The 25,510-nt window shown below is 42.4% G+C and overlaps 1 protein-coding gene across 2 annotated transcripts in view; it reads right to left on the minus strand.

Annotated features, from left to right (window-relative positions):
- Positions 1–25,510, minus strand: part of TBC1D24 (TBC1 domain family member 24) — a 166,430-nt gene that overhangs the window by 52,122 nt on the left and 88,798 nt on the right. For both annotated transcript variants that reach the window (XM_053695261.1, XM_053695260.1), the window contains 2 exons: positions 19,851–20,009; positions 7,610–7,673 (listed from right to left, as the gene is read on the minus strand). In XM_053695261.1, the coding sequence (XP_053551236.1) occupies positions 7,610–7,673; positions 19,851–20,009 (223 nt within the window). The remainder of the gene's footprint in view (positions 1–7,609; positions 7,674–19,850; positions 20,010–25,510) is intronic.

The raw sequence follows: 25,510 nt of genomic DNA on the forward strand, positions 1-25,510 counted from the left end.
CTACTAGAGTCGCCTTGGGATCCCTGGATCTGGACCCGTAGCAAGGAACCTTGAAGTTCTGACGAGAGGCCATCAGATCCATGTCTGGAATGCCCCACAATTGAGTAATTTGGGCAAAGATTTCCGGATGGAGTTCCCACTCCCCCGGATGAAATGTCTGACGACTCAGAAAATCCGCTTCCCAATTTTCCACTCCTGGGATGTGGATTGCAGACAAGTGGCAGGAGTGAGTCTCCGCCCATTGAATGATTTTGGTCACTTCTTCCATCGCCAGGGAACTCCTTGTTCCCCCCTGATGGTTGATGTACGCAACAGTCGTCATGTTGTCTGATTGAAACCGTATGAACTTGGCCTTTGCTAGCTGAGGCCAAGCCTTGAGAGCATTGAATATCGCTCTCAGTTCTAGAATATTTATCGGGAGAAGAGATTCTTCCCGAGACCAAAGACCCTGAGCTTTCAGGGGTCCCCAGACCGCGCCCCAGCCCACCAGACTGGCGTCGGTCGTGACAATGACCCACTCTGGTCTGCGGAAGCTCATCCCCTGTGACAGGTTGTCCAGGGACAGCCACCAACGGAGTGAATCTCTGGTCCTCTGATCTACTTGTATCGTCGGAGACAAGTCTATATAGTCCCCATTCCACTGACTGAGCATGCACAGTTGTAATGGTCTTAGATGAATTCGCGCAAAAGGAACTATGTCCATTGCCGCTACCATCAAACCTATTACTTCCATGCACTGCGCTATGGAAGGAAGAGGAACAGAATGAAGTATTTGACAAGAGTTTAGAAGTTTTGATTTTCTGGCCTCTGTCAGAAAAATCCTCATTTCTAAGGAGTCTATTATTGTTCCCAAGAAGGGAACCCTTGTTGACGGAGATAGAGAACTTTTTTCTACGTTCACTTTCCACCCGTGAGATCTGAGAAAGGCCAGGACAATGTCCGTGTGAGCCTTTGCTTGTGGAAGGGACGACGCTTGAATCAGAATGTCGTCCAAGTAAGGTACTACTGCAATGCCCCTTGGTCTTAGCACCGCTAGAAGGGACCCTAGTACCTTTGTGAAAATTCTTGGAGCAGTGGCTAATCCGAACGGAAGTGCCACAAACTGGTAATGCTTGTCCAGGAATGCGAACCTTAGGAACCGATGATGTTCCTTGTGGATAGGAATATGTAGATACGCATCCTTTAAATCCACCGTGGTCATGAATTGACCTTCCTGGATGGAAGGAAGAATTGTTCGAATGGTTTCCATTTTGAACGATGGAACCTTGAGAAACTTGTTTAGGATCTTGAGATCTAAGATTGGTCTGAATGTTCCCTCTTTTTTGGGAACTACGAACAGATTGGAGTAGAACCCCATCCCTTGTTCTCCTAATGGAACAGGATGAATCACTCCCATTTTTAACAGGTCTTCTACACAATGTAAGAATGCCTGTTTTTTTATGAGGTCTGAAGACAATTGAGACCTGTGGAACCTCCCCCTTGGGGGAAGCCCCTTGAATTCCAGAAGATAACCTTGGGAGACTATTTCTAGTGCCCAAGGATCCAGAACATCTCTTGCCCAAGCCTGAGCGAAGAGAGAGAGTCTGCCCCCCACCAGATCCGGTCCCGGATCGGGGGCCAACATCTCATGCTGTCTTGGTAGCAGTGGCAGGTTTCTTGGCCTGCTTTCCTTTGTTCCAGCCTTGCATTGGCCTCCAGGCTGGCTTGGCTTGAGAAGTATTACCCTCTTGCTTAGAGGACGTAGCACTTGGGGCTGGTCCGTTTCTGCGAAAGGGACGAAAATTAGGTTTATTTTTGGCTTTGAAAGACCTATCCTGAGGAAGGGCGTGGCCCTTGCCCCCAGTGATATCAGAGATAATCTCTTTCAAGTCAGGGCCAAACAGCGTTTTCCCCTTGAAAGGAATGTTAAGCAATTTGTTCTTGGAAGACACATCCGCTGACCAAGATTTTAGCCAAAGCGCTCTGCGCGCCACAATAGCAAAACCAGAATTTTTCGCCGCTAACCTAGCCAATTGCAAAGTGGCGTCTAGGGTGAAAGAATGAGCCAATTTGAGAGCATGAATTCTGTCCATAATCTCCTCATAAGAAGAAGAATTATTATTGAGCGCCTTTTCTAGTTCATCGAACCAGAAACACGCTGCTGTAGTGACAGGAACAATGCATGAAATTGGTTGTAGAAGGTAACCTTGCTGAACAAACATCTTTTTAAGCAAACCCTCTAATTTTTTATCCATAGGATCTTTGAAAGCACAACTATCTTCTATGGGTATAGTGGTGCGTTTGTTTAGAGTAGAAACCGCCCCCTCGACCTTGGGGACTGTCTGCCATAAGTCCTTTCTGGGGTCGACCATAGGAAACAATTTCTTAAATATGGGGGGAGGGACGAAAGGTATACCGGGCCTATCCCATTCTTTATTTACAATGTCCGCCACCCGCTTGGGTATAGGAAAAGCTTCGGGGGGCCCCGGGACCTCTAGGAACTTGTCCATTTTACATAATTTCTCTGGAATGACCAAATTCTCACAATCATCCAGAGTAGATAACACCTCCTTAAGCAGAGCGCGGAGATGTTCCAATTTAAATTTAAATGTAATCACATCAGGTTCAGCTTGTTGAGAAATTTTCCCTGAATCTGAAATTTCTCCCTCAGACAAAACCTCCCTGGCCCCCTCAGACTGGTGTAGGGGCACTTCAGAACCAATATCATCAGCGTCCTCATGCTCTTCAGTATTTTCTAAAACAGAGCAGTCGCGCTTTCGCTGATAAGTGGGCATTTTGGCTAAAATGTTTTTGATAGAATTATCCATTACAGCCGTTAATTGTTGCATAGTAAGGAGTATTGGCGCACTAGATGTACTAGGGGCCTCCTGTGTGGGCAAGACTGGTGTAGACGAAGGAGGGGATGATGCAGTACCATGCTTACTCCCCTCACTTGAGGAATCATCTTGGGCATCATTTTCTCTAAATTTTGTGTCACATAAATCACATCTATTTAAATGAGAAGGAACCTTGGCTTCCCCACATACAGAACACAGTCTATCTGGTAGTTCAGACATGTTAAACAGGCATAAACTTGATAACAAAGTACAAAAAACGTTTTAAAATAAAACCGTTACTGTCACTTTAAATTTTAAACTGAACACACTTTATTACTGCATATGTGAAAAAGTATGAAGGAATTGTTCAAAATTCACCAAAATTTCACCACAGTGTCTTAAAGCCTTAAAAGTATTGCACACCAAATTTGGAAGCTTTAACCCTTAAAATAACGGAACCGGAGCCGTTTTTATATTTAACCCCTTTACAGTCCCTGGTATCTGCTTTGCTGAGACCCAACCAAGCCCAAAGGGGAATACGATACCAAATGACGCCTTCAGAAAGTCTTTTCTATGTATCAGAGCTCCTCACACATGCATCTGCATGTCATGCTTCCCAAAAACAAGTGCGCAATAGAGGCGCGAAAATGAGACTCTGCCTATGATTAGGGAAAGCCCCTAGAGAATAAGGTGTCCAATACAGTGCCTGCCGGTTATTTTACATAGTTCCCAAGATTAAAATAATTCCTCAAGGCTATGGAGTATAAAATATGCTTATGTATAAATCGTTTTAGCCCAGAAAATGTCTACAGTCTTAAAAGCCCTTGTGAAGCCCTTTTTTTCTCTTCATGTAATAAAAATGGCTTACCGGATCCCATAGGGAAAATGACAGCTTCCAGCATTACATCGTCTTGTTAGAAATGTGTCATACCTCAAGCAGCAAAAGTCTGCTCCCTGTTTCCCCCAACTGAAGTTAATTCCTCTCAACAGTCCTGTGTGGAAACAGCCATCGATTTTAGTAACGGTTGCTAAAATCATTTTCCTCTTACAAACAGAAATCTTCATCTCTTTTCTGTTTCAGAGTAAATAGTACATACCAGCACTATTTTAAAATAACAAACTCTTGATTGAATAATAAAAACTACAGTTAAACACTAAAAAACTCTAAGCCATCTCCGTGGAGATGTTGCCTGTACAACGGCAAAGAGAATGACTGGGGTAGGCGGAGCCTAGGAGGGATCATGTGACCAGCTTTGCTGGGCTCTTTGCCATTTCCTGTTGGGGAGGAGAATATCCCACAAGTAAGGATGACGCCGTGGACCGGACACACCTATGTTGGAGAAATTATTAGCGTGTTGAAGAAGTTTAACAATGCTATATGTGTTATGATCTGTCACTTGTTGAGCTAAAGTCTCCAACCAAAAAGTTGAAGCTGCAGCAACATCAGCCAAAGAGATAGCAGGTCTAAGTAGATTACCTGAACATAAATAAGCTTTTCTCAAAAAAAGATTCAATTTTCCTATCTAAAGGATCTTTAAACGAAGTGCTATCTGCCGTAGGAATAGCAGTACGTTTGGCAAGAGTAGAGATAGCCCCATCGACTTTAGGGATTTTATCCCAAATTTCCAGTCTATCAGATGGCACAGGGTACAATTTCTTAAACCTTGGAGAAGGAGTGAATGAAGTACCCAGACTATCCCATTCCCTAGCAATCACATCTGAGATAGCATCAGGAACGGGAAAAACTTCCGGAATTAACACATGAGATTTATAAACCGAATTTAAACGTTTAGTAGTTCTAGTATCAAGAGGACTGGACTCCTCCATATCTAGAGCAATCAAAACTTCTTTAAGCAATGAACGAATAAACTCCATTTTAAATAAATATGAAGATTTATCAGAATCAATATCTATAGTAGAATCTTCCGAACCGGAAAAAACCTCATCAGAAACAGATAAGTCAGAATGATGGTGGTCACCTAAAAATTCATCAGAAAAATGAGAAGTTTTGAAAGACCTTTTACGTTTATTGGAAGGAGGAATAACAGACAGAGCCTTCTTAATAGAATTAGAAACAAATTCTTTAACATTAACAGGAACATCCTGAACAATAGATGTTGAAGGAACAACAACAGGTAAAGGATTATTACTAATAGATACAGAATCCGCATTGGAAAGTTTATCATGACTGCTTTCACAAACCACAGCTGGGGGAACAGATACCACAAGTTTACAACATATACACTTAACTTTGGTAGAACCAGCATCAGGCAGCGTCTGTTCATTAGAGGATTTTGATCCGGGGTCAGGATGAGACATCTTGCAATATGTAATAGAAAAAAACAACATATAAAGCAAAATTATCAAATTCCTTAAAAGACAGTTTCAGGAATGGGAAAGAATGCAAAAAAGTAAGCTTCTGGAAACCAGAAGCCATGATAATAAAAATGTTTAAATAAAGTGAGTAAAAAATACGCCCACATTTTTTTTGCGCAAAAAAAAATGTCTGAATACGCATGCGTAACAGAATACAACTTCCGGCGTAAATTATGTCGCCGGAAATGACAATTTTTTGCGCCAAAAAATGACGTAATAAAAAGAAACATTTTCTGCCCCCGCGAGCCTAACAGCACACAGGAAAAAATGGCCAAATGAAAATTTTTCAAGGTAAGAAAAAAATAAATGCATTATCCCAATAATGAAACTGACAGTCTGTATTGAAAAGGAATACTGATTACCCTGAATCAAGGCAAATATAAGTTTATAGACATATATTTATAACTTTATAAATAAAGTGCCCAATCATAGCGCAGAGTGTCACAAAGAATAAGATTTACTTACCCCAGGACACTCCTCTACATGTAGTAGATAGCCAAACCAGTACTGAAACGAGAATCAGTAGAGGTAAAGGTATATAAGAGTATATCGTCGATCTGAAAAGGGAGGTAGGAGAAGAAATCTCTACGACCGATAACAGAGAACCTATGAAATTGATCCCCTAGAGGTAGACCATTGTATTCAAATAGGCAATACTCTCTTCACATCCCTCTGACATTCACTGCACTTCGAGAGGAAAACCGGGCTTCAACCTGTTGCGAAGCACATATCAACGAAGAATCTTAAGCACAAACTTACTTCACCACCTCAGGCAAAGTTTGTAAAACTGAATTGTGGGTGTGGTGAGGGGTGTATTTATAGGCATTTTAAGGTTTGGGAAACTTTGCCCCTCCTGGTAGGAATGTATATCCCATACGTCACTATCTCATGGACTCTTGCTAATTACATGAAAGAAAGGTAGTTGAACTGTATAAATCAGGAAAGGGATATAAAAAGATATCCAAGGAATTGAGAATGATGGAAAATGAGGCGTTCTGTTTGATAACATACTGCATTCATCTTGCCATCAATTCTGACCAGATTTCCTGTGCCTTTGTAGCTCACACATCCCCAAAACATCAGCGATCCACCTCCGTGTTTCACAGTAGGAATGGTGTACCTTTCATCATAGGCCTTGTTGACTCCTCTCCAAATGTAGCGTTTATGGTTGTATCCAAAAAGCTCAATTTTGGTCTCATCACTCCAAATGACTTTGTGCCAAAGGGTTTGAGGCTTGTGTCTGTGCGGTTTGGTGTATTGTAAGCAGGATACTTTGTGGCATTTGCGTAGTAATGGCTTTCTTCTGGCGACTTGACCATGCAGCCCATCTTTCTTCAAGTACCTCCTTATTGTGCATCTTGAAACAGCCACACCACATGTCCTGTATTTCAACCGGAAGTTATTTGTGGGTTTGTCTTTGCATCCCGAACAATTTTCCTGGCAGTTGTAGCTGAAATTATAGTTGGTCTACCTGACCGTGGTTTGGTTTCAACAGAAGCCCTCATTTTCCACTTCTTTATTAGTGTTTGAACACTGCTGGTTTGCATTCTCAATTCCTTGGATATCTTTTTATATCCCTTTCCTGTTTTATACAGTTCAACTACCTTTTCCCGCAGATCCTTTGACAATTCTTTTGCTTTCCCCATGACTCAGAATCCAGAATCGTCAGTGCAGCACTGGATGAAAGATGCAAGGGTCTGTCAGGAGTCCAGAAACTCATTGACCTTTTATATACATACACACACACACACACACACTTATAACAAGAAAACAGATCACAGTTGAGGATGGTTACCTTTAATAGCAATTCAAACCCCTTTGTGTCAACTTGTGTGCATGTTATCAGGCCAAAATCACCAGGGTATGTAAACTTTTGATCAGGGTCGTTTGGGTAGTTTCTGTTGTCATTATGATTCAAAAAGAGTAAACACAGTCGATTGATAATAAATGGCTTCAGCCAAACACTAACCATGAGTGAAAGAAAAGATGTATGTATGTATGTATGTATGTATGTATGTATGTATGTATGTATGTATGTTAGAAAAATGGCACCAATAAATAGACTTGCTTTAACGCAGGGTTGCCACAAATCTTCAATTTGTAAAAAATGCAATATCTGCGAAGCGCAATAAAGCGAGGTACGACTGTGTAGATTGTTACCTAATGCCACATTTAGTAAGATATACAAGCATAAATCAACTTTTCCATACAAAAGAACACAAAAATAATTTAACAGTACATAAATATTTTAAATTGCACTTAGAATATTTGTATTATGATTTTTTTAGAATAATATAGTCGAGTCAGTAGAGCATGCATGTTTTAAGAGATCACTCTAGTATGTCTGGGTGTTGTAGATATTACACGGTTTAAAAAAAATATATAATAAAATGATAGATTAAAAGGATTTTACATACCTCATTGTTAGTCGTTTTGATCAAAAGCAGTGTAGGCTCATGTCCTTCACAATGTAAGTAAAACCTGTCAATAAAACCAAAAAATAAATAAATATACGGAGTACACTTTTCAGTAGTGTATATGACACAGTCAACAACAAAAGAAAACTCATCTTAACATGTGGCCTAACTAACACCCAGCTGGCCCTATAGCTACATCAAATTCCACAGTAAATAATGGGTAGGTCCACAGACTAGTATAAAATATAACTTCATGTTAAAAGACCACCATTAGAGGACCACTAAACACAGTAGGACATCAGTAAATGCATAATAAACAATGCACATGCACTGTTTGAATTTCATATGAGTAGTAGATTTCTTTATGACAAATTTAGTTCTATTTTTGTATACAAGATTGCAAACATTTCTTGAAAACAGTATGTTCATAGCACAGTTTTAGGTCCCTTTTTATCCGTTTCAGGTCCAGGATAAGAATCTTTGTTAAACAATAATATTTAATTGCAGTGCGTTTATAAGAACTAATACTCATGCATTCATTTTATTATTTTCTTAATGTTGTATTTGGATACATATATATGCATTTTTAAAAAATAGTTTGTCATTTTCTTAGCATCTGTAGTAGACTTTGTTTACATATTTTATTGTTAATTGAGTGTTTGATTGTTTAGAGAATAAAGGATACAGTGATGATGCAATATACATGCTAATAGATGCATTAAACGACTATAGTGGGAATAAATCACCTATTATATAAGTGGCTATCAAAGAGTATGCTGAGTGTGCCATATATGCATGTATAAATGAATACTATAGCATTTGCACCATTCTTGATATATTTAGATATCAGCATAGACTAATGTGACATGCACTGCAGAATACAGGAAATAAACCATACATAATAGTAACAAAAGGCACATGAAACTTATTTTTCATTACATGATTCAGGTAGAGCATGTGATATTAAACAACTTTCCAATTTACTTCTATTATCTAGTTTGCTTAGTTTAATTTGTATTCTTTGCTAAAAAGGGATAAATAGGTAGGCTCAGGAGATGCCGATTGGTAGCTGAACATGTTATTGGTTCACCGAATGCATGTACTAGCCACCAGTACAACAAAGGATACAAAAAGAACAAAGTATATTTGCTAATAGAAGTAAATTGGAAGGATGTTTAAAATTGTGTTCTCCATTTTAATCAAGAAAGAAAAAAAAATGGGTTGCATGTCCCTTTTAAGGCATGTGGAGGTAACCAAGCAGAGTGGTGCTGAACTAAATGTAAATAGTCTATGTGCTTTGGTAGATCATTGACTAACAAATACTATGTGCCCAGGGTGGATAATGCACTTATCTGGACTCTTTGGTCCAACAGTCCAGCAATAAGGAAAAGACTCAAAATGTTTTCTGTGGTAATAAGGCACATAAAAAAGCAAAAAAAAAATGTTAAATTATGCTTACCTGATAATTTTCTTTTCTTCAGATGGAAAGAGTCCACAATTGCATTCATTACTTTTGGGAAATAAGAACCTGGCCACCAGGAGGAGGCAAAGACACCCCAGCCAAAGGTTTAAATACTCCTCCCACTTCCCTTATCCCCCAGTCATTCTGCAGAGGAACACAGAACAGTAGAAGAAATCCCAGGGTGAAAAGGTGCCAGAAGAATAAAAAATGAGACGCCCCACAGAAAAAATACGGGGGGGGGAGCTATGGACTCTTTCCATCAGATAAGCATAATTTAAGTTTTTCTTCATAAATGGAAAGAGTCCACAGTTGCATTCATTACTTTTGGGAAAACAATACCCAAGCTATAGAGGACACTGAATGCAAGAACGGGAGGGTACAATAGGCGGCCCATTCTGAGGGCACCAGGCCTGAAAAACTACAACCCAACCAAACCTTGCTTCGTGGGAGCCGGGCAAAAAAACTAGAAAGGAAAAAGGCCCCCCCACAACCCTTTACTAGCACAAGTACCAAAATGGAGAGGATAAGGGGGAGCCAAAGGGATACCCAAAAAGGTACAGCAAGATCCAATAAAGGAAAAGAACCCTTCAAAGAAGGCCAAAGTCCACAGAGACCCGAAAGGATCCTGAGAACAAGGGGAGACGACGCCCAACCCAGGTAGAACCACAAGGAGCAAACCGAGCATCATCAAGGAGAAGAAACATCTCCCAAACATCATGCAATAGCACCGAAAAAGACAGCTGAAGACAAAGTCCTCAAAACTCAGAGACTGAGCAAACAGAAAACATATGGTTAGCAAACTCCGAAAGATAAACATCTGAGTCCAGTGACTATCCATAAGGAAAAAATGGTCGAACAAAATATCAGAATGCCCAACCTCCAAAGGCAGAGGGAACACTCAAGGCAATCCAGTCCACCAGGCCTACTCACAGATCTCAAAGGGGGAGAGGCAAGGAACCTCAAAAAACAAGGTCCACTGGCACCCCCAAGAACTGAAGATGAACAACAGATCTCAGATCCTACACCTAGCCGGACCAGCCCAAGCAACTGCAGATCTGAAAGCACGGGAACAAAAAGGCACCCCAAGACCGGCCGCCAAGAGGGTGGAAAAATGGACACAGCCACTCCAACCAAGAGACAATCGAGCAGACGTTAGACTCAAGGAGATCTAGCAAAGCCACCCAAGTAAAGCCTTAATGCGGAGGCAGCTGCTACCCAGATGGAAAGGAACAACTCAAAGAGCAGACCAATCCCCGATCCAGATAAAACATCTATTCCAATCTCCCGAACACAGGAGAGGCCCCTAAATAAGGAACCACACCTCCGCCAGGAGGACAACGAGCACCCAGAAGAGCATCGATAAACACCTGCCCATAAGACAGGAGGTCGTAGGAAGAACCGAGAAAACACAAGGCCACTGACGAACACAGAAAGAACCCCTTAAAACACCATTGTGCTAGCACACATACCAGGCGCAAGAGTAACAGCTGAGCAACTGCAAACCTTTCGATTGCTAGACAGGAAAGCCCACCATCAGGGTACATCAGTTGGCTGTCCCAAAGGAACCGTATCGTCCGGCACAAGGCAAGCCCCAAGGAGCCCCAGCTTGCAGTAAATCTGGCCAAGTTGAAAAACAGAACAGCCAGAACAAGGGCTAAACCTAAAGTACCCTGGAAACTGGAACCCCCAGGCCAGTCCTAGTATCATAAGGTCCGGTAACATCCCACAGCGGGATCCACAAAGTGAAAACGCAGAGTAAACCCCTAGACAACCGGAAGATCAGGACAAGAAGCCCAGGCCCCACAAATGTTTAGATTAAACAATCTTCCAGGAACATAAATCCCTCGTTTGATATAAAAAACATACCTCCCATGGAAAAATCCAGATTAACCCAGATAACAAGAGCAAGAAGCTCTTGCAAGTCCCGACCCAAAGGCAAGAGACCACCCCTTGCAGGAGCTCAACACTTCAAAAGAGCTAAGGCCTCCCAAGGCCATATAAGGACGCTAAAGCTAACAGGCGTCAAAGCAACATTAACATGATTGTGCTTGAAAGCGCGGCTAATCCCCCTTAAGGGACTCAAGGCGCTGCTCATTTTATCAACCTCAAAAGGAGGAAAGGCTGAGTAGACCTCGCCAGGGATCGAACTTGCAACCCTCGGTTTGCTACAGTGCAGAGTAGCCAGAGAGCACTGGTATGCTAAGCTAGCTGTCCAGCTAGTCACAAGCTCAAGGCACAAGGGGAACAGTGAGGACAAGTCACCCGAACAGAGCAACAGCAAGTCTCCACATCACCTCAGATACGAAGTCAGAGGACAGTAAAACATGGGTTTGGATGCCACATGGATGGCAATACTTGAACCATATGCTTGGAAAGTCCCTAGGACTTTTTTTTTTACACCAGAAGGAAATGCAGAGAATTTCCAACACCGGGGAGGGACCCCTAACCGGAGCCCAAAAAGACCTCACTGTATAATGTCCCGAAAAGGAACAACCAACTCCCGAAGGGAATCCAAGTCTTAAGAAGGGGACCCAATCCACAAGGAGAAGCGGACAAAGTCCAAAAAGGTCTCAATGAAGAAGAGAACCCTAAAGGCACAAGTCCAAAAAGGACAAGTCCCAGGGCCTCCTAAAGGCAAAACCACCCCGACCAGCGGAAAAGGCGCTAAACCCTCTAACCTTCCCACCACGTGGGAAGGAATACTCTAGATTCCGAGGGTATCGGAAGCAACAGAGAGTGACGCAGCAGAATTCACTGACCCAGTCACCAGAGAGACGGCTATTTAAGGACTGAAACAATCCCATGAGCCCCACAGACCCGCAAGTCCTCTTGAGAATGCTTAGCTGAAACTTGTAAAGTAAATAACAAGAAACATAAATAATATTTTGAGCACTTGGCGCCCCAACCTGACCAGCAAGGGAGGAGAGAGAGAGAGAGAGAGCGAGCGCGAGAGCGAGAGAGAGAGAGAAAAAAAAAGACAAAAACAAACAAACATGGGACTAACGTGTCCCTAACAACTTCCATATAAGCAACAGAGAGTATCGATCCCTGAAAAAAGTTCCCGCAGGGAACATAACATGAAAAAGACAAAATAAAATTAATCCTAACCGGATAAAATAAAATGAAGGGCAACCCGAAGGTTAATGCCCAAGAAGAACAGAAACACTGTTCCTCCAACAAAACTGGGAAGGATCTCGATTAACAAGACTTAAAGGAGATTACATCATCCCCCTCCATGTCTAACAAGGTGAGCGATTCGAAGTAGAAGACTGAGGAGTCCCATAGCCGAGAAGAATAGGGTCCCCAAACAACTCAAAAACGTGTCTGAGTAGAACACAAAGGCGAGCCAGCCTGTAACGAAAGGCACAACACTCAGGAACAGTTACACCCGCAGGGAACTGCACAGGCCCTCCCATGGCCAAGAGACCCGGGGCAATCAGGCACGAGCAGAGTCGCAAATAAACATCTGGACTTTGTAGACGAGCAAGCGCCAAAAGTATGAAAAAGCAAAAACGTGCCACAACCTCCGGGGGGGAACAATCCACTCCCCAAGGAGGAATAAACATAACCTGGGTTATCCGCATGTATTGTAGTAGTAGGGAGCGGTAGGGAACACGCCTCCCGGAGGACAGGTCCCCCCGAGGTGGATGGCTCAGCAGTCCCTAAAATCCCAGAGCCCGAGGAACAAGGTGATCTAGGACGGCCTTAAGAACATAACTGACTGACCTGAGTCAATGGAGCCAATTTGCATTTGTCACAGGACGAAGAATCTGAATCAGAAAGTTGAACAATCTCAACATCAGCATCCTCCATGATTGAATAAAGGATACAAAAAAAAATGGACTGTATATAAAACAATTTAAACAGCACCTGACACCCACAATGGCTGGGGCACTTACCACCTGCCATGAACCAGACCCCAGTGGACTAGATTTCTCCATCGCCACACAGTCAGGAATGTGGAAATGCGAAACCATAACGTAAACACGCCCGATCACAAGGTGAACCGTACAGTCCAAAAAAAACAGAATTTATGTTTACCTGATAAATTTCTTTCTCCAACGGTGTGTCCGGTCCACGGCGTCATCCTTACTTGTGGGATATTCTCTTCCCCAACAGGAAATGGCAAAGAGCCCAGCAAAGCTGGTCACATGATCCCTCCTAGGCTCCGCCTACCCCAGTCATTCGACCGACGTTAAGGAGGAATAATAGCATAGGAGAAACCATATGGTACCGTGGTGACTGTAGTTAAAGAAAATAAATTATCAGACCTGATTAAAAAACCAGGGCGGGCCGTGGACCGGACACACCGTTGGAGAAAGAAATTTATCAGGTAAACATAAATTCTGTTTTCTCCAACATAGGTGTGTCCGGTCCACGGCGTCATCCTTACTTGTGGGAACCAATACCAAAGCTTTAGGACACGGATGAAGGGAGGGAGCAAATCAGGTCACCTAAATGGAAGGCACCACGGCTTGCAAAACCTTTCTCCCAAAAATAGCCTCAGAAGAAGCAAAAGTATCAAACTTGTAAAATTTGGTAAAAGTGTGCAGTGAAGACCAAGTCGCTGCCCTACATATCTGATCAACAGAAGCCTCGTTCTTGAAGGCCCATGTGGAAGCCACAGCCCTAGTGGAATGAGCCGTGATTCTTTCGGGAGGCTGCCGTCCGGCAGTCTCGTAAGCCAATCTGATGATGCTTTTAATCCAAAAAGAGAGAGAGGTAGAAGTTGCTTTTTGACCTCTCCTTTTACCTGAATAAACAACAAACAGGGAAGATGTTTGTCTAAAATCCTTTGTAGCATCTAAATAGAATTTTAGAGCGCGAACAACATCCAAATTGTGCAACAAGCGTTCCTTCTTTGAAACTGGTTTCGGACACAGAGAAGGTACGATAATCTCCTGGTTAATGTTTTTGTTAGAAACAACTTTTGGAAGAAAACCAGGTTTAGTACGTAAAACCACCTTATCTGCATGGAACACCAGATAAGGAGGAGAACACTGCAGAGCAGATAATTCTGAAACTCTTCTAGCAGAAGAAATTGCAACTAAAAACAAAACTTTCCAAGATAATAACTTAATATCAACGGAATGTAAGGGTTCAAACGGAACCCCCTGAAGAACTGAAAGAACTAGATTGAGACTCCAAGGAGGAGTCAAAGGTTTGTAAACAGGCTTGATTCTAACCAGAGCCTGAACAAAGGCTTGAACATCTGGCACAGCTGCCAGTTTTTTGTGAAGTAACACCGACAAGGCAGAAATCTGTCCCTTCAGGGAACTTGCCGATAATCCTTTTTCCAATCCTTCTTGAAGGAAGGATAGAATCCTAGGAATCTGAACCTTGTCCCAAGGGAATCCTTTAGATTCACACCAACAGATATATTTTTTCCAAATTTTGTGGTAAATCTTTCTAGTTACAGGCTTTCTGGCCTGAACAAGAGTATCGATAACAGAATCTGAGAAACCTCGCTTCGATAAAATCAAGCGTTCAATCTCCAAGCAGTCAGCTGGAGTGAAACCAGATTCGGATGTTCGAACGGACCCTGAACAAGAAGGTCTCGTCTCAAAGGTAGCTTCCAAGGTGGAGCCGATGACATATTCACCAGATCTGCATACCAAGTCCTGCGTGGCCACGCAGGAGCTATCAAGATCACCGACGCCCTCTCCTGATTGATCCTGGCTACCAGCCTGGGGATGAGAGGAAACGGCGGGAACACATAAGCTAGTTTGAAGGTCCAAGGTGCTACTAGTGCATCCACTAGAGCCGCCTTGGGATCCCTGGATCTGGACCCGTAGCAAGGAACTTTGAAGTTCTGACGAGAGGCCATCAGATCCATGTCTGGAATGCCCCAAAGTTGAGTGACTTGGGCAAAGATTTCCGGATGGAGTTCCCACTCCCCCGGATGCAATGTCTGACGACTCAGAAAATCCGCTTCCCAATTTTCCACTCCCGGGATGTGGATAGCAGACAGGTGGCAGGAGTGAGACTCCGCCCATAGAATAATCTTGGTCACTTCTTCCATCGCTAGGGAACTCCTTGTTCCCCCCTGATGGTTGATGTACGCAACAGTCGTCATGTTGTCTGATTGAAACCGTATGAACTTGGTCCCCGCTAGCTGAGGCCAAGCCTTGAGAGCCTTGAATATCGCTCTCAGTTCCAGAATATTTATCGGTAGAAGAGATTCTTCCCGAGACCAAAGACCCTGAGCTTTCAGGGATCCCCAGACCGCGCCCCAGCCCATCAGACTGGCGTCGGTCGTGACAATGACCCACTCTGGTCTGTGGAATGTCATCCCTCGTGACAGGTTGTCCAGGGACAGCCACCAACGGAGTGAGTCTCTGGTCCTCTGATTTACTTGTATCTTTGGAGACAAGTCTGTATAGTCCCCATTCCACTGACTGAGCATGCACAGTTGTAATGGTCTTAGATGAATGCGCGCAAAAGGAACTATGTCCATTGTCGCTACCATCAACCCGATCACTTCCATGCACTGAGCTACGGAAGGAAGAGGAACGGAATGAAGTATTCGACAAGAGTCCAGAAGCTTTGTCTTTCTGGCCTCTGTTAGAAAAATCCTCATTTCTGAGGAGTCTATAATTGTTCCCAAGAAGGGAACCCTTGTTGACGGGGATAGAGAACTCTTTTCCACGTTCACTTTCCAGCCGTGCGATCTGAGAAAGGCCAGGACGATGTCCGTGTGAGCCTTTGCTCGAGGGAGGGACGACGCTTGAATCAGAATGTCGTCCAGGTAAGGTACAACTGCAATGCCCCTTGGTCTTAGCACAGCTAGAAGGGACCCTAGTACCTTTGTGAAAATCCTTGGAGCAGTGGCTAATCCGAGAGGAAGCGCCACGAACTGGTAATGTTTGTCCAGGAATGCAAACCTTAGGAACCGATGATGTTCCTTGTGGATAGGAATATGTAGATACGCATCCTTTAAATCCACCGTGGTCATGAATTGACCTTCCTGGATGGAAGGAAGGATAGTTCGAATGGTTTCCATCTTGAAAGATGGGACCTTGAGAAATTTGTTTAAGATCTTGAGATCTAGGATTGGTCTGAACGTTCCCTCTTTTTTGGGAACTATGAACAGATTGGAGTAGAACCCCATCCCTTGTTCTCTCAATGGAACAGGATGAATCACTCCCATTTTTAACAGGTCTTCTACACAATGTAAGAACGCCTGTCTTTTTATGTGGTCTGAAGACAACTGAGACCTGTGGAACCTTCCCCTTGGGGGAAGTCCCTTGAATTCCAGAAGATAACCCTGGGAGACTATTTCTAGCGCCCAAGGATCCAGAACATCTCTTGCCCAAGCCTGAGCGAAGAGAGAGAGTCTGCCCCCCACCAGATCCGGTCCCGGATCGGGGGCCGATATTTCATGCTGTCTTGGTAGCAGTGGCAGGATTCTTTGCCTGCTTTCCCTTGTTCCAGCCTTGCATTGGTCTCCAAGCTGGCTTGGCCTGAGAAGTATTACCCTCTTGCTTAGAGGACGTAGCACCTTGGGCTGGTCCGTTTTTACGAAAGGGACGAAAATTAGGTCTATTTTTTGCCTTGAAAGGCCGATCCTGAGGAAGGGCATGGCCCTTACCCCCAGTGATATCAGAGATAATCTCTTTCAAGTCAGGACCAAACAGCGTTTTCCCCTTGAAAGGAATGTTTAGTAGCTTGTTCTTGGAAGACGCATCAGCCGACCAAGATTTCAACCAAAGCGCTCTGCGCGCCACAATAGCAAACCCAGAATTCTTAGCCGCTAACTTAGCCAATTGCAAAGAGGCGTCTAGAGTGAAAGAATTAGCCAATTTGAGAGCATTGACTCTGTCCATAATCTCCTCATAAGGAGGAGAGTCACTATCGAGCACCTTAATCAGTTCATCAAACCAGAAATATGCGGCTGTAGTGACAGGGACAATGCATGAAATGGGTTGTAGAAGGTAACCCTGCTGAACAAACATCTTTTTAAGCAAACCTTCTAATTTTTTATCCATAGGATCTTTGAAAGCACAACTATCCTCTATGGGAATAGTGGTGCGTTTGTTTAAAGTAGAAACCGCTCCCTCGACCTTGGGGACTGACTGCCATAAGTCCTTTCTGGGGTCGACCATAGGAAACAATTTTTTAAATATGGGGGGAGGGACGAAAGGAATACCGGGCCTTTCCCATTCTTTATTAACAATGTCCGCCACCCGCTTGGGTATAGGAAAAGCTTCTGGGAGCCCCGGCACCTCTAGGAACTTGTCCATTTTACATAGTTTCTCTGGGATGACCAAATTTTCACAATCATCCAGAGTGGATAATACCTCCTTAAGCAAAATGCGGAGATGTTCCAATTTAAATTTAAAAGTAATCACATCAGATTCAGCCTGCTGAGAAATGTTCCCTAAATCAGTAATTTCTCCCTCAGACAAAACCTCCCTGGCTCCCTCAGATTGGGTTAGGGGCCCTTCAGAGATATTAATATCAGCGTCGTCATGCTCTTCAGTAACTAAAACAGAGCATCCACGCTTACGCTGACAAGGGTTCATTTTGGCTAAAATGTTTTTGACAGAATTATCCATTACAGCCGTTAATTGTTGCATAGTAAGGAGTATTGGCGCGCTAGATGTACTAGGGGCCTCCTGAGTGGGCAAGACTCGTGTAGACGAAGGAGGGAATGATGCAGTACCATGCTTACTCCCCTCACTTGAGGAATCATCTTGGGCATCATTGTCATTATCACATAAATCACATTTATTTAAATGAATAGGAATTCTGGCTTCCCCACATTCAGAACACAGTCTATCTGGTAGTTCAGACATGTTAAACAGGCATAAACTTGATAAGAAAGTACAAAAAACGTTTTGAAATAAAACCGTTACTGTCACTTTAAATTTTAAACTGAACACACTTTATTACTGCAATTGCGAAAAAACATGAAGGAATTGTTCAAAATTCACCAAACTTTCACCACAGTGTCTTAAAGCCTTGAAAATATTGCACACCAATTTTGGAAGCTTTAACCCTTAAAATAACGGAACCGGAGCCGTTTTAAGCTTTAACCCCTTTACAGTCCCTGGTATCTGCTTTGCTGAGACCCAACCAAACCCAAGGGGAATACGATACCAAATGATGCCTTCAGAAGTCTTTTATCAGTATCAGAGCTCCTCTCACATGCGACTGCATGCCATGCCTCTCAAAAACAAGTGCGCAACACCGGCGCGAAAATGAGACTCTGCCTATGCTTTGGGAAAGCCCCTAAAGAATAAGGTGTCTAAAACAGTGCCTGCCGATATAATTATATCAAAATACCCAGAATAAATGATTCCTCAAGGCTAAATAAGTGTTAATATCAATCGATTTAGCCCAAAAAATGTCTACAGTCTAAATAAGCCCTTGTGAAGCCCTTATTTACAATCGTAATAAACATGGCTTACCGGATCCCATAGGGAAAATGACAGCTTCCAGCATTACATCGTCTTGTTAGAATGTGTCATACCTCAAGCAGCAAAGGACTGCAAACTGTTCCCCCAACTGAAGTTAATGCTCTCAACAGTCCTGTGTGGAACAGCCATGGATTTTAGTTACGGTTGCTAAAATCATTTTCCTCATACAAACAGAATTCTTCATCTCTTTTCTGTTTCTGAGTAAATAGTACGTACCAGCACTATTTGAAAATAACAAACTCTTGATTGAATAATGAAAAACTACAGTTAAACACTAAAAAACTCTAAGCCATCTCCGTGGAGATGTTGCCTGTACAACGGCAAAGAGAATGACTGGGGTAGGCGGAGCCTAGGAGGGATCATGTGACCAGCTTTGCTGGGCTCTTTGCCATTTCCTGTTGGGGAAGAGAATATCCCACAAGTAAGGATGACGCCGTGGACCGGACACACCTATGTTGGAGAAAAAGCGCGCCCAACCGCAAGGCTGCGTCACTTTGAAAAGCCGTTATGTTCCAAAAAGCGATAAGCCCAGTTAACACTACACATAAGCAGATTGAATCACATAATAAACATGATTAAAAAAAACCCTGTTCCATAATCCCCCTCAGGAGATATTAACCCTTGATTCCAAGATACAAAAGGAGTCCCACTGAGATCCTGAATTTTTCATGCAAGTTCTCAGGAACTAATGATTTACAGTACATTCATAAAGAAGTAAAATAAAACGATCTTACCGGAATCTACGCCGTGGAACAGAACACAGCCCTTTAAGTGTGACGGATAGTAGCATCGTCTCTGACATGGACTTGAGAGAAGAAAGCAGGCAGCAAAGTGAAGGTCGACAACACAGATTGCTTGTGGAGTTGTTAAAATGAGTCGGAATGGTTTTGCAGATAGACTCTTCCTGCATCTCCGGACTCTAACTTTCATCCAAGCCCTCACTGAGAGGCTGACAGGATTATGTAAAACTTCTGTCCTACGTCAAAGAGTACTACCATCCATAAGAGATGAAAACAAACTTCTGACAATTCTCTGCCAACCTCCTGGGACGAAAGGCAAAGAATGACTGGGTGATGAGGGAAGTGGTTGGAGTATTTAAGCCTTTGGCTGGGGTGTCTTTGCCTCCTCCTGGTGGCCAGTTTCTTATTTCCTAAAAGTAATGAATGCAGCTGTGGACTCTTTCCCTTTATGAAGAAAAAGAAATTATGCGTGGGTTTAATCCCATCAACCAGTATGAATTGATCTGATAGATGGAGGTGAAGGAGCATAGGTGTTGGTAGGCGAAAAATAAAAAGAAGGTTAATTTTTTTTTGTATAAATAAATTACACAATTAGTGAAGAAGATGACAAAACTCACCTGCTGAGACTGTTACCATGCTCCTGGTTGGTGAAGAGCAGTAGTGGCTGAGACAGAGCAAATCTTTCTGGGATCCATGACCAGATGTCACGCATTTCTTTCACACTTACAATTTCCGAGCTGAAGTTTTCAGCATGGACAGCAAGGTGGACATTCTGTCTGTCAAACATCAAAGTGTAAATGAATAAAGAGGGGGAAAAAAATACTTATTAGGTAAAAAAAAAAAAAAGCTATGCACAAAGCTTTCGGTTGAAGCCATACAGAAACATGTTACTACAGACATACAAAAAAACAATGCAAAACAAACTAAGTTTCTAGTATAGTTTAATTGTGTGAGAGTACAGTAGTAAAAGTAGTAAGCTAAAATGCCTGATATTAATGAAGTGTTTTATTGCTTTTGAGAAAAAACTATGTATTTTTACCTGATAAATTAAATTATTTCTTGGTTGCAAGAGTCTGAGACCTTACTCTTGGGAATTACATCACCTGGCTACCAGGAGGAGGCAAAGACACCCCACACCAGAGCTTTAAATATCCCTTCTACACCCCTTCCTTCCCAGTAGTTCATATAGCCAAGGATCAGAAGAAAGAAAGATAGCAGGGTAAAGGGAGGTGCAAACTAAAACTGCCACAACCAAAAAAATAAGCGGGTTCATGGAGTCTCACAACCAAGTAAGAATAAATTATGTTTTTTTTCTAATGGTTGTGCGAGTCCCCAAGACCTTACTTTTGGAAACTAATACCCAAGCTGAGAAGTCCACAAAACAAAACAAAAAAAAAAACGACCGGCATCTATTTACCAGGAGCCACTGCCTGAAGGACTTTACTTCCAAAAGCTGCTTCCGCCGAGGCGAAAACATCAAACTGATAAAATTTGATGAAGGTAAGTAAAGAAGACCATGTTGCAGCCTTGCATATCTGTTCCACCTAAGCCTCATTCTTGAAGGCCCAGGAAGTAGAGACAGAACATGTAGAATGAGCTGTAATTCTGGCAGGCGGTTGTTGACTCGCCTCCAAGTTGGCTTTGTGAATCAAATCTCCACAACCAAAATGACAAAGACACATAAGTAGCCTTCTAACCCTTGCATTTTCCAGAATACAAGACAAACAAGCTTGAAGACTGACGAAAATCCCTTGAAGCCTTTGAATCAAATTTCAATGCCCTGGCCACATCCAAATTAGGACATATTGAAGGAATAACTTTCCTGATTAATGTTTTCCGCTGAAACTATCTTTGGCAAAAAAACAAAAACAAACTGACACCGTACATGACACAGCCTTATCCTGATGGAACACCAAATAAAGCAGACTAAGCAAATAACTCAAACCCTTCAAGCCAAAGAAATGGCCAACAAGTAAAGGACCTTCAAAGATAGCATTTGATGCTGCTACCATGAGACCTACGACCTCCATGTACTGAGCTACAGATGGGTCGATGATAACTCCCCAAAAAAAAACCACACATTCGCTTGAGGCATAAGAACCGTTTTCCCCATTGCCTTCTAGCAGTGACTCCAAAGAAACCAGAGTAGTTTCTTTGTATGAATGACTGCTAAAGGTAAAGCAGGAGCTTGAACCAATATATTGTCAAGGTAAGGAGCCACCGCTACTCCTTGAGCCTGAAATCACTGAAAGAAGAGCTTCCAGAACCTTTGTAAATATCCTGTGAGCAGTAGCCAGACCGAAAAGTGGTAGAGCTGTGAACTGATAGTGCTTGTTTAGAAAAGCAAACCAAAGAAACTTATGATGATCCAGATGAATTTGGATGTGTAAATAGGCATCCTACAGGTCCATTGTGGACATGAACTGACCCTGGCAGAATTGATCTGATGGTTTCCATCTTGAAGGAGGGAATCTTTAAGAACTTTATGAGAATCCTTAGGTCCAGGATTGGTCTGAAGGTCCCCTCCTCCTTTGGAACAATGAAAAGGTTAGAGTAACCCCCCTTTCCTTGGTCTGCAATGGAACAGGGACAATGACCCAATGTCCTCTAGGTCTTTAACGTTACCAAATTAAAGTCACTCTTTTTTCTTGAAATGTGAGACAGGATAAACATTCCCTGCGAAGTCCGAGATCTGAATCCTATTCAGTAACCCTGGGAAACAAACAAACAAACAAACAAACAAACAAACAAACAATCTCCAGCACCCAAGGGTCCTGAACAGACCAAGTCCATGCCTCTACCAAAGAAGAGTCTCTGAGGCCACACCTTCATGCTGTTTTTTGAATCAGACGTAGACTTCTTGGTCTGTTTGGACTTGATCCAGACTGGATTTGGTCTCCAGGTGGACTTGGAGGACATTCGTCTTGGAATAAGAGAAAGGCCACTGGTTCTTGTTTTGGGGAAAGGAACGAAAGCCAATAGAATTTCCCTTAGGCCTAGACGTCTTATCTTGTTGCAAGAAAGCTTCTTTGCCTCCTGTCATCGTAGAAATAATTGAGTCCAATCCAGGACCGAACAGGTTCTTACCCTTAAATAGTGGACTTAGAAACCATGTCAGCTGACAAGTGTTGTATTCTTAGCATTGATGCAAATGATCTGGATGATTGCATCACAAATTAAAGAATTTGCTGTCTTTTGGGATTGAATATGATCTTGATATCCTCTAACCCAATTTCCTGTACAGTGGGTCCCTGAAAGAAGTACTGTCCTCCAGATTAATGGTAGTAGTTTTGGCTAAGGAAGATATGGCACCGTCTACTTTGGGAACAGTCCCCCATAATTCCAAATTGGCTTCAGGAACAGGGAATGCTTCTTAAAAGTAGGGAATGAGTTAAAGGGACTTCTGGCTTATCCTATTAATTAGAAATACATTTCTGAAACCAATGACAGAAAAGGAAATGTTTCAGGGGCCCTATACTTGGGTCTGAAAATGAGGTCTAACTTCTGTGCCGGCTTGTCCTCAACTGATCTAGATTCCTGTACTTCTAAAGTACTTAACATCTCCTTAAGTAAGGATAGCAGATGATCCATCTTAAACTGAAAGGTAATGTCCTCTGGTTCCTTATATGATGAAACCTCGCCTTTCCGTGCTATCAGATGATCTTTCAGCATCAGAACCGTGCAACTGCTTGACCTAAGAAGTGCAGGCAGGAGTAATGACCTTGGAAGAGGAGCTAAAGGAAATATGTTTATACTTGATTTGACACTTAATTGCGAGGCAGCATTGCCGCTATAGCCTCAGACACTGCAGACTGCACATGAGATTCAAAATTTGGCGCAAATACAGTGACTCAACCCTGGATAATATGTATATATAGGTGGATGTCCCACAGTAGAGAGATTGAGCTGGAGCCCTGAGAATGAGACTGTAGAACAGAAGCAAAGTAAGTGCGGCAAAGCTGCACAGGTGGACAGACCATGACCAATTTACACATTAAACACTACAGGGATAATAGCATCTGAGGGACTACCCTCAGAAAATAGTATTAGTGGCTGCAGTCTCAGATTGCTCCATATCCGAGAGTAAAGTGACAAAAAACCTCTATGTAAATAGATTTGCAGCTTGCTGCAGTATAGCACAAAAAAAACGCCCCAAAATTCTAAATATAATTTTCCAATATATTTTAATATCTCCAAATATGCTCCCCTTGCTCCGGTATAGGGATCTTACCCCCTCCTGAGAATCTCTGGTGACACATGAGGCAAGCAGTGCTTGAACTGCTGTGCTCCCGGTATCCGGCTTCCCAGAGAGACAAAAAAAAGACGGCGGGGAGTGTGCCAAAAACACTCTCTGGTGGTGGGAAGACTTAACTCCTTCCTTGTCCACAGGAGAAGAGAGTATGCTTAGCCCCCACTCTAAACAGCACCACTGCTGCTTCCTTAGCGCTCCAGAATGTCAAAAATGCGACTGGAGCTCTGAGGTACCCGAGACCGCCAGAGCAGGGGGCGTCATAAAAAAAATGTAACGTGAGAAAAAGTAAAATCAGTTTCTCAAAAAACAAACAAAAAAACCCCCCAACACATCCACTTCCTTTATATATACAGAGGGACCCCCAAAACTATAAGTAAATAAAACAGCTTTAAAACCTCCATAGAGAAGAATTACATTGCACTAGCAGTACTCTAATGAATCTCTCTCTTCTAGGAAATATCCATTGAGGGAAAAAGCTTGATTGAAGATAAACAATAACATAAAATTACTTAACACCTCTTTCCTTTACCTCCCTTTAATAAGGAAAATAACTACTTGGAGGGAAGGGGAAGTAGGAGGGATGGTGTAATTCCCAAGAATAAGGTCTTATGGACTCTCACAACCATTGGTTTGTGTTTTTAACACTGAAGTGTTTTATTCAGGAGCAGGTCGACTAACTCCTGTGTATAAGAACTGTTTAAGGTTCTAAGGTCTATGGGACACGCATAGCCTTTTATACCTTTTTACTGCCTGCACTTTATCTGCATACCTGTTTTATGTGCTGACTTTAAAGAAACATGCTGCAAAAAAACATATGGTCTGTGCTACTATAAGGACTGTTTGGTGTTTCATCTGTTGCCCTGTGAAGCGAATACAGGACTTGGAAAACAGGCACCTGTGGAGTCTAAGTAAATGCACGTAAGCCAAGAGCGAGAGGAACATACATATCATATCCACCTGAGCAAGTTTGCGTATATTCTGACGTACGCTCCGATGCTTTTGATCTATCAGCCTAGGGAAAGCCTGGTTCTTTCTCGGTGCGGCGGATGCCGGTACAGCTGATCACTACTACACACGGAAAGTGCACTTTACCTACAAGTCCGATTGGAAGAGCTTGCAAAGCTATACCACCTCCCCCCCCAGTGACATCAGACGCCACAGAGAGAGCGGTCTGCTTCTTTGAAAAATCTCCTGGGACACAGAGCTAGTTTGTTTCACCGCTGCATGCTCTATCCTGGCAAGGGATTTAAAATCTTACTTTTGGGAACAGATCACAGTAAGAACTAATACGTTTACTTTACCTTTTGCATAAAGGACTGTATTTTCACTTTGCATTTTCCTGGACTGAGTGCAGGATCTAACTGTGTTTCCTCCTAGCTTCTGAGAGAGACTTTTCTCAGCGGTTTATTTTACTTTTTCCATTATGTTATGTTTTGACACACTGCTTTAGACATGTTATAACTAATATTAGGATATGTGCACTATTGTTCTATTTTAGGTCTATATACAATCTAGCAACCTGATTAATGTGTGTTTTAGATATTATCAGACTTAGCAGCATACGTATGCTTTATAGATATCCTGCAGGCATTGTTACTTTAGATGTAAGGTGTTGTATATATATGGTGTTTACCTCATTTTGTGTTGGTTTGAGTCAAATGCAGAGTTTTTCACGAAATGTGACAAGGGATTATAATTAATAAATTTATTTTTGGTATGAAATAAATTCTCTGTGTGCCTTCATTTCCCTTACTTTATCAGACCATTAATATATGGTCTGATACTATATCTCCCTGTATAAATTTAATTTCATTACTGATTAAGGGTGGCACCAGAATCTAGATTATCAGCAATATTTCCCATTCTCTCATACACCCCCATTTATACATTAGAAAGGAATACATGCATTCAACTGCTGGTGGTCAGCATGTCTAAACCCTGATATTTCAGGTATCTGGATTAAATAAGCATGTGAATCTAGGATATGCTCTACCTAACCAAAAATAAAAAATAAATTATTGTTCC

The sequence above is a fragment of the Bombina bombina genome, chromosome 11, assembly GCF_027579735.1.
Source record: "Bombina bombina isolate aBomBom1 chromosome 11, aBomBom1.pri, whole genome shotgun sequence".
Taxonomy (NCBI): domain Eukaryota; kingdom Metazoa; phylum Chordata; class Amphibia; order Anura; family Bombinatoridae; genus Bombina; species Bombina bombina.